Genomic DNA, 9,987 nt, shown 5'->3' on the forward strand with positions numbered 1-9,987 from the left:
AGAGAGAGAGAGAGAGAGAGAGAGAGAGAGAGAGAGAGAGAGAGAGAAAGAGAGAGAGAGAGAGAGAGAATGAGAATATCATGACTATCACTGGAGAGGAGAATAGATAGATTTTGAGGGCCTGTTTATCCTGAACATGGATTCCCTAGACCATGTCACCTCTGGTGACCCCCACCTTCATCTCTTGCAGGGTGGCAGTGAACTTGGAGCTTATGATGAATGTGAGTATCTGCTTCCTTGCACAGTAGTTGGCTGCACAGACACCCTGGAAACCCCTTAGGAGACATAGCCTCCCTGTCCATGCTGAGAGGCTGGCTCCTGCCTTGATCCTTGCTTACCCTCACTTTGCATTTGCTAGCAAACTGTGGCTGTCAGAACGGAGGTGTATGTGTGTCCTACAAGTACTTCTCCAACATTCGCCGATGCAGCTGCCCAAAGAAATTCCAAGGGGAGCACTGTGAGATAGGTATGGGAATTTGGACTCATAATGGGAAAGTGGGGGAGGACCAGAGATCTCAGAACAGGGAAAGATGGGTGGGATGCAGAAGCAGGCGGAAGCTGGGCTTGGTGGTCTAGGTCTGTGAGCCCAGCACTTGGGAGGAGACTGAACCTGGGCTACATAGTAAGTCCTTGTCTCAAAAGGCGAGTGAGGCGCAGCTAGAGACACGGCTTAGTGACTAAGAACACTGGCTGCTCTTCTAGATGGCCTGTAGTTTGATTTTTAGCACCCACAGAGGTAGGCTACAGACATCTGTACCCCCAGTTCCAGGGGATCTGATGCCTTCTTCTGGCCTCTTCCAGCCTTAGTCATGCACACGATGCACAAACATGCATGTAGGAAAACCAAGCATACACATAAAGTAAGCAAATAGATAAATAAACCAGGCAGCAGAAGTCGGGACACACAGACACACACACACACACACACACACACACACACACACACACACGGAGAGTCTCATGAAACAATGGCTATACAAGTGTGAAAAAAAAGGGTGGGTCTTCCTAATGTTATCTGACGAGTCCAAAACTATGTCACATCTGAAATGCCTGTCCAAACCGCCTCCTTTTTTTCTAATACTCCGTACTCCTCAAATCATTTCTAGATACATCAAAAACCTGCTATCATGGAAACGGTCAATCTTACCGAGGAAAGGCCAACACTGATACCAAAGGCCGGCCCTGCCTGGCCTGGAATGCGCCTGCTGTCCTTCAGAAAATCTACAATGCCCACAGACCTGATGCTCTTAGCCTAGGCCTGGGCAAACACAATTACTGCAGGTAGGTGGTGACTGAGTATCAAGAACTCTTCCCAGGGAGGACAGGGAGATAGCTCAGCAGTTAAGAGCACAGGCTGCTTTCCCAGGGCACCCAGGTTCAATTCCCAGCATCTACAGGGCAGCTCACACCAGTCTTTAACACCAGTTCTAGAGGATCCGATGCCCTCTTCTGGCCTCATTGGGCACGCATGCACTGGCATGAATACAGGAAAACATTTATACACATTAAAAACAACAACAACATCCCTCTCCTAATCATGGCCTCTTAGAAACCTATGATACCATCATCCTCTGGTATACTGGGATGAGAATGCTGGCACAAGAATCCAGGTCTCTGGTTGAGCTGTTGCTGGAAGGGAGGATGCAGAGAAGACATTCTGGGTTGGAATGACATTCCCTATCTCTTTATCTCTTTGTGTTACCAGGAACCCTGACAATCAGAGGAGGCCCTGGTGCTATGTGCAGATTGGCGTAAAGCAGTTTGTCCAAGAATGCATGGTGCATGATTGCTCTCTTAGTGAGTATCACTGACTGCTTTTTACATTGGAGTAGAAAGAGACAAGCTCATGTTGTCAATACAGGAGGGATGAGAAGTGAGGTTTAGCATAGTGGGAGTCTTCATCTTTGCTGTCTCCCCCCAAACATGTATCTGTTTCTTTTCTAGGCAAAAAGCCTTCTTCTGTAGACCATCAAGGCTTCCAGTGTGGCCAGAAGGCTCTAAGGCCCCGCTTTAAGATTGTTGGGGGAGAATTCACTGTCGTGGAGAACCAGCCCTGGTTTGCAGCCATCTACCTGAAGAACAAGGGAGGAGGCCCTCCCTCCTTTAAATGTGGTGGGAGCCTCATCAGTCCTTGCTGGGTGGCCAGTGCCACACACTGCTTCATGTACGTACATCCCTGTCTCTTCTCTCTGACCTTTCCACCCCACCCTAAAAATCTCTCGTTCTTCTTCTCTATGGAGGATTACATTGTCATTCTCCTGCTAAGCCTGTATCCATGCAGCTCATGGTCTTGGGTACAAGTAATACTTGGAGGCCCCTGGGGTGGGGAGGAGAGAGTAACAGGACTCTGTGAGACTAGGCTGACATGTGTCATGTCTTACAGTAATATCCCAAATAAGGAAAACTACGTTGTCTACCTGGGTCAGTCGAAGCGGAACTCCTATAACCCTGGAGAGATGAAGTTTGAGGTGGAGCAGCTCATCTTGCACGAAGACTATAGGGAAGACACCTTGGCCTACCATAACGATATTGGTGAGCAGAAAGCTTAGTTACCAGAAAGGTGATGGCCAGCAAAAGGCTATTGCTGGGGGACAACAAAAGGGAATTGTTGGGGGACCTTGAAGTCCTGGATTTATATGATGAGACAGATGGGGAAGAGTTCAGAGTGAAATACGTGAGAAGCTGAGGGGTGTGGGGCTCCTCTGTGGAGATCTTGAGTTTCCCAAACAGATAGATTCTTTTAAGTGGAAAGAATGAATCCTATAGGCATGTGGCTTAGGCTGGGAATGCCGTTTGTGCAAAGTAGGATGGATGCTGCTTCTCTCTATACTAGAGTATAGAATTTGGGAAGCAAAGCCTTGGCTGGATTCCAGCTCAGCTCCCTCAGCAGGAAACAACCTGCTCAGCTGTATATGGTGGAATTTGTTGCCTGAATATCTGTCATCCGTTGAAATAAAGCATTTGAAGAATGTGGCAGGGGAGGCTTCTGGGTAACAGATGCCAGCAGATCTTGGATGCTCTATGACTCCCGTGTCACGAGTAGAGCTCAATGCTCGGCATTTGCAGGAGAGAGATGATGACCATCTGACCTGGTGATAATCTTTTCCCTTTCTCAGCCTTGCTGAAGATACGTACCAGCACAGGCCAATGTGCACAGCCATCCAGGTCCATACAGACCATCTGCCTGCCCCCAAGGTTTGGTGATGCTCCGTTTGGTTCAGACTGTGAGATTACTGGCTTTGGACAAGAGAGTCACGGTAAGTGACAGCTGAAGCTGACTGAGGGGTCTGGGGGAGTTCTATGGTCCAGAGCAAACAGCAGATTATCAAAGGAAGACTGTGGAGACAGGATTGGGAGCGTTATGGAGGTCCAGAGATAGAGTAGCGGGTGATGGGCAACTGAGTCAAACAGGGTGTGAACAATTACGAGTGGAGAAAAAGGCTCAGAGTGGAGAAAAAAAGAACACGAGCTCATAGCTGGGCTCTTTATCTTCATAGCTGGGCTCTTTATCATCTTCACCCTCACAGAGAGTCTCATCTATAGACACATCTCAATGCAAACATCTGTTTCTTCCATCTAGCTGACTATCTCTATCCAAAGAACCTGAAAATGTCGGTTGTAAAGCTTATTTCTCACGAAGAGTGTAAGCAGCCCCACTACTATGGCTCTGAAATTAATTATAAAATGCTGTGTGCTGCTGACCCAGAGTGGAAAACGGATTCCTGTATGGTAAGACTCCCAAGCATCTTTATTACCCTCAAGCTCCCCAGAGCTCTTGGATTTGATCTGACAGCCCCGGGGAGTCTCTTTCCAGCCAACAATCTAAGAATCAAGGACTTAGGTCTTTGGGTGCCTGTGCCAATACTTACAGGTTCAAACATTTGGCATGAGCCCCTGTGCTATGCACTTTAGACTAAAAGGGGCCAAGACCATTGAAAAAATAATCCAGACATGGTAGAGCACACCTATAACCTTAGCATTCCTAGCATTTTGGAAGCTGAGACAGGAGGATCATGAGTTCAAGGCCAGCCTAAACTACATAGTGAGAATTCAAGGTCTGTGCTACATAGCAAGATTCTTTCTCAAAAAAAAAAAAAAAAAAAAAACCAAAAACAAAAAACCAAAATCAAATAAAACAAGGAAAACACAAACCATAAAAACCAGGACAACAACAACAACAACAAAGGGATGGGTACCTAGCTCAGTGATATAGTGCTTGCTTGCTATACTCAAAGTCCTAAGTTCAAGTCTCAACTCAGGGATTGGAGATCATAAGAAAAACTAAGAGTCTGGGGACATGGTTTAGTTGGTAGAGTGCTTACCCAGCATGAATGAAGCCCTGGATCCAATCCCCAGCACTCTGTGTAATGACCCACACCTGCTCAGAGCCAGTTTACACGTTCTTCAGCTACACAGTGAGTTCAAAGCCAGCCGGAAATATATGGAATTATGAGACTCTGTCCCAATCTCAAAAACACAACCAACCACCACCACCACCAACGACAACAAAATACAGATACTATTCACATCACTTCTGGCCTTTGGCTAAGACAAGTGAAATCAATATAATTCTGTAATTCATTCTTCAGGATCATTGTGCATTACAAAAGATCAGGTAGGAAAGGGAGGAGAAGTCTTAAAGAGAATATAAATTGGTAAATAAAGAGACGGAAGGAAAAAGGAAGAATGTTTCAGTTGGATAAACCAAAACTGAGATGAGCATGCTGTGTTCAGGGATGCAGGATCTGGGAGAGCGTGAAAGAGTGGGAGAGGAAAGCTAAGTAAGACTTTTACTCTTGATTCGGTAGAAAACGGAGAGCTGCAAATGTCTCTGACGCTAGGAACCTCTCTCCCTGTTCTCTCAGACATGGCTGGGTGGTGGCCTTTTCCTCACTTCTTCCAGGGCTTCACCGATTTATCTTTGGCTTCCCAGGGAGATTCTGGAGGACCTCTTATCTGTAACATCGATGGCCGCCCAACTCTGAGTGGGATTGTGAGCTGGGGCCGAGGATGTGCAGAGAAGAACAAGCCCGGTGTCTACACGAGGGTCTCATTCTTCCTGAGCTGGATTCAATCCCACATTGGAGAAGAGAATGGCCTAGCCTTCTGATGGCCCCCAGGTAGCTGATGGGTCACTCATTCCCATGCTGACCGTCCTCTCTGCAGCAGGGTCATCTCCATCGAATGGAGGGAAGACGTTGAAAAAGACAGGCTCTCCTTTGCTTGTGCTGCCCACCAGGGTAAGCACAAAATATCATCGCCCTCAGACATGGGCCTGGGTGCTGGCCATCCAGACCCTCCCGACCAGGATGGAAAGTTGGTCCTGACTCAGGGTGATACAGATCAGGAGTTGAGTTTTTATGGACTAAAGCCATCTGCAGTTTAAAAAACATCTCCTGTGCAAATGTAGGAGGAGAGTTGGTTCCCCTGATGGGTCATTCATGAGGTCTGCTGTTGGGAAATAAATGATTTCCCAATTAGGAAGTGTAACAGCTGAGGTATTTTGAGGGTGCTTGTCCAACATGAGAACAGTAGTTTGAGGAGTAGAGACACTAAGGGCTTGAGGGGACAGCTCTAGCATCCCAGAGATGGAAATATTATATATGTGTGCATGTTCACTGTGCACAGGCTGTGAGTATAAACCTGAGCAAAGCTGGTGTATTCCTGTACCTAACTGCAAGTCTAGGTATTTCCCTAACTCCAGACTGTGATGCGGGGCCATTTGGTCTTCCATGTGATGCTCCACGTGAATGTGTCACTCCCGGGCGTGACCCATGACTAGCACTAAATATCTGTCTCACTTCTTACATAGATGTCCACTTCTTGGCCAGTTATCTTTTCTCTCTTTCTTTTTTTTTTTATTAGCCTAGTTCATCCAATCCTCACTGGGTGGGGTAAGGACTACTCCTATATCCTTAATATTTAATAATTATGTTCTTCTATTTTTATTTATATCTATTTTTATAATTCTGAGTAAAGGTGATCAATAAAATGTGATTTTTCTGAAGATTCTGGTTTCTCCATGGTTCTTTATGAGAGGGGTGGGGGGGCATTAAAAAGAAGAAAATAATGAGGGTCACGTGCATCTTAGTATCATTTGGAGTTTGCTTGGACTCTTTTTGGACAAGAATGCTTGGATGAGAGATGCTGATCCAAGCCAGACATGGCCGTCCTGGTCCACCTAAGGGCTAAATGGAGATTGGTGTAAATTCAAGGTCAGCCTGGACTACGTGATGATTTCAAGGACAACTGGGCTACATAGCAAGACATTGTCTTAAAAAAAATCCACAAAGAAAGAAAAGAAAAAAATCTGATTCAAACAAAACAGCTGTCGGATAATAAAGTACTTGTGCTTGCTGCTCTTGCCAAAGGCTGGGGTTTGGTTCCCTGCACCCACTTCAGGTGGCTGAAACTACTTGTAATTCTTCTGGCCTCTGCACCCATGGACACATGCAGATGATTAAAAATAAATCTTACAAAAGAAAACATGAAAATACAGTGTGAGTGGGAATCGTGTCTCGTGCCAGCAAATGAGAGGCTGAGGCAAAAGTTTGAAGCCAATTTTGCTACAGAGTCTTAAAACAAACAAACAATATAAAACACAAAGTTGGGTGGTAGTGGCATGCCTTTGATCCCAGCAGAGGCAGAGGTTTGAGGCCTGCCTCATCTACAGAGTGAGTTCGGGACAGCCAGGGGCTACACAGAGAAACCTTGTCTCAAAGTAACAACAACAACAACAACAACAACACTAAACCACTGTGAATCTGGAATTCCAGAAAGAGCAAATATAATTTTCCATCATCTCTGTGTAGGTTGATGCCGTTTTCTCTGTTAATGGAGCATATCTGTACTTAATGTGGCCTTTGGAAGGCTCGGTAGGAGAGTTTCAGGGTTGGCCTTCATAACACCTAAGTTACAAAGCAGGTCATAGACCTATGGCTTGGGTTACAAAGCAGGTCATAGACCTATGGCTTGGTAAGTGGTATTCAGGCTGAACTTCAGCTCATAGTTGTTTCCTCCACCAGGTGCTATTGGGTCATGTACCTCTTTTATTATTTATTTATTTTCAAGATGGTGGCTCACTGTATAGCCCTGGATGGCTTGGAACGCAATAAGAATTTGATTACCAGGCTTATCTCCACCTCCTTGAGACCAAAAATTAAGGGCAGTGTGTCTCTTTTATAGCTGTATACAATGGTATTATTATTAATTTTGGTACTGAGAATTGAATCTTATATTTTAGGCTACATTCACCTTTTTCTTTTATTTTTTAATTTTGAAGTAAGGTCTTACTAAATTACAAGCCAGCCCTCAAACTCACTCTGTAGCCCTGGCAGACTTTAGCTTTGTGATTCTCCTGCTTCAGCTTCCTGAGAAGCAGCACTGAGATCCAGGCCTGTTCTACGAGGCCCCACTCATAGCGAGTCTCTTGAGGCTTAGCTGTACCACATTCTCTTTACTCTGCTCCCCAAAATCCTTGGGCTGACCTCAGGCAAGAACATTTGCAACAGTGAAAACTGCTGATCCCCAACACCTCCCTACATATCTGACATCCAGGGAACACAAAATATAATTTCCCCTGATCTGCACGTGGGACTAGTGCTGCATTCTCTAGTGTATTGATGCCACTCATTGCTGTCTGTAAGAGCAAGAACTCAAAAATTAAAGCTGGATGAAATCCTAATGGGGAAACCACATAATACTGGAATTTCCAAGTCCCGTTTATGAGTTTTGGCAGTGTTTCTTAACAGTCACCTGAGAAACTTTAGAATATATCTACACACCTATGCCCCACCTGTTAAATTCAGGTCAGGGCTAGTGCCAGGGCTTGTGACTTTAGGAAAATGCTCACTAGGTGTTTTTGATACGCACCACTGACTGAGAACCTCGGGCGGCGATCAGTCAGAATCCGTGAAGGACCCAGAAAATTCAAGACCTGATCATCAGGAGTTCTTTGCATGAATAGCCAGTTTTCTGATTGGAGTTTTTGAGAACACGAAGTCTCCTGAGTGTTCTGTGGATCCCTGAGTTTTTAATTCTATGACCTAGCACTTTTTTTCCCCCACACAGTACAGCTGTGTTTCAGTATGGGTTTTGCAATCAGGTGGCTTGAACTAGAATCCACACTAGCTATGTGGCTTGGAAAAGACCATTTGCCTCTGTGACCCCTGCCCATGTTTCCTCCAGAGAGAGAGAGAGAGAGAGAGAGAGAGAGAGCGCTGTCACAAAGCTTAGTAAATATCTCAGGGTTTAATAGAATCCCTTCCTGTCTCCCATCCGAGAATTACATGAGGGTTTGTGGGAGCAGAGATTTGCTGAGAAAGAAAGGACATGGTTAGGATTTAGGGGCTCAGCCCAGGCTGAGCTCCTATTCAGCCTCTCCATTTCTTCCCCAGGGGCCAAGGAAGATCTTGTTCAAACTTGAGCAGCTCCAGCAGCATCAGGACTCCCAGACACTGAAAACAGGAAGTATTAGCCTCTCTGGCTGGTTGAGCAATGAGGCTGCTAACAGTCTGCAGATTCTTTCTCGGCTGCCACTTCTACCTTCTGCTATCTTGTCCTGAAGCTGTAGTTACCTCCCCAACAACTGTTTTAGGGCTCTCGATCCTGATTTAACCCTTTCCCTCATTCCAGGAAGAAGGTACTGTACTATCTGTAGCTCTACTTTACAGTAGAAAAAGCAGAGGCACAGAGACCCTGACAAGCCTGTGTGTGGCAAACACAACTCCAAGCACAGAGTCAGGCTCAAACTCAGGCAGCTGGCTCCAGAGTTCATGGGCCCAACATAAGTAAGGCACACTCAGTTGCCGGCTTAAAGAACAACTTCACCCTGATAAAGCAACCTCAGCCTTTTCTGCCGAAATCCAGTTTCACTGAGGTGGTTTCCGTTTTCACCAGAATCCTTCCTTTTGAAATATTCTGTGGCCAATTCAATTATCAGAACTCAACTTGACTTCCATACACACCATGTCTTTCCCAAGCCAGCACCCTACAACAGCCACACCCCTGCACACTCATTCCCATTGAGTTCACCTTCCTTCCTATCAGGAAACATCTGAGCTCTTCCTTGAACAGACAGTGTGAAGCTGTTGAGGAGAGTCTGAGTGAACAGCTCTGCTGAGACGCAGTGCATACACTATACAATTCATCCATTTAAAGCACACAACTTGGTGATTTTTTGGCATATTTACAGAGTTGGGCAACATAACAACCAATTTAGTCCATTTTCATCATTTCACAGAGAAAACCTAAACCAATGAGTCAATTGCTTCCTTCCCTTCCCTTCCCTTCCCTTCCCTTCCCTTCCCTTCCCTTCCCTTTCCTTTCCTTTCCTAGGTCCACAGCCCTAGGTATCCTCTTACCTACTTTCTGTCCCTGTGGGTTTGCCAGTTCTGGCCACTTCACATAAACAGAACTATATAAAACACAGCTTTGCCTCTTTCAGTGAGCACCATGCTTTCAGGCTTCATCCATCCCGAAGCACGTGTCAATGTGGCTAAGTGTTAAACAACAAATTGGAAGAAAAGGTGGTTTAGGATTCTTTCTGATCTTGCAGTCACATTGAGATTCAGCAAGCATCTTTCTTCCCTTCCCTCTTCCCGCCCTCCTTCTTTTCTTTTCTCCTCCTTCTTCCTTCTTCTCCCCTAGGTCCTGTTCTTTTTTGAGACACAGTCTGGCTGTGTGGTTGAGGCTGACTAGGAACTCACGGTGGAGCTCAGGTTGGGTTTCAACTCAGACCCTTTGCTCCTGACTCCTAAGTACTGGGTCTTTCTTTAAAATTGTTTTTTTACTTTTATTTTACATGTGTGAATCTTTTGCCTGCACACACACACGTAAGTGTTGATGTACCCATGGAGCCTAGAAAGGAGTGTCAGCCCCATGAAACTGAAACAGATAGTTATGAGCTGTCATGTGCACGCTGGAAACCAAACCTGGGTCCCTTGCAAAAACATCTCCTAAGTAAGGGACTGCCTTTCCAGAGTACCA

General features: G+C 45.7%; 1 protein-coding gene across 1 annotated transcript in view; it reads left to right on the forward strand.

Annotated features, from left to right (window-relative positions):
* Plau (plasminogen activator, urokinase) overlaps nt 1–6,007 on the forward strand; it is a 6,910-nt gene extending 903 nt beyond the window's left edge. The window contains exons 3-11 of the mRNA XM_028758544.1: nt 191–221; nt 359–466; nt 1,107–1,281; nt 1,706–1,797; nt 1,945–2,164; nt 2,384–2,532; nt 3,117–3,257; nt 3,581–3,729; nt 4,934–6,007. Of these exons, the coding sequence (XP_028614377.1) occupies nt 191–221; nt 359–466; nt 1,107–1,281; nt 1,706–1,797; nt 1,945–2,164; nt 2,384–2,532; nt 3,117–3,257; nt 3,581–3,729; nt 4,934–5,110 (1,242 nt within the window). The 3' untranslated portion in view covers nt 5,111–6,007. The remainder of the gene's footprint in view (nt 1–190; nt 222–358; nt 467–1,106; nt 1,282–1,705; nt 1,798–1,944; nt 2,165–2,383; nt 2,533–3,116; nt 3,258–3,580; nt 3,730–4,933) is intronic.
* Nucleotides 6,008–9,987: the final 3,980 nt, after the last annotated feature.

Source organism: Grammomys surdaster, unplaced genomic scaffold (assembly GCF_004785775.1).
Source record: "Grammomys surdaster isolate TR1022 unplaced genomic scaffold, NIH_TR_1.0 126198, whole genome shotgun sequence".
NCBI lineage: Eukaryota > Metazoa > Chordata > Mammalia > Rodentia > Muridae > Grammomys > Grammomys surdaster.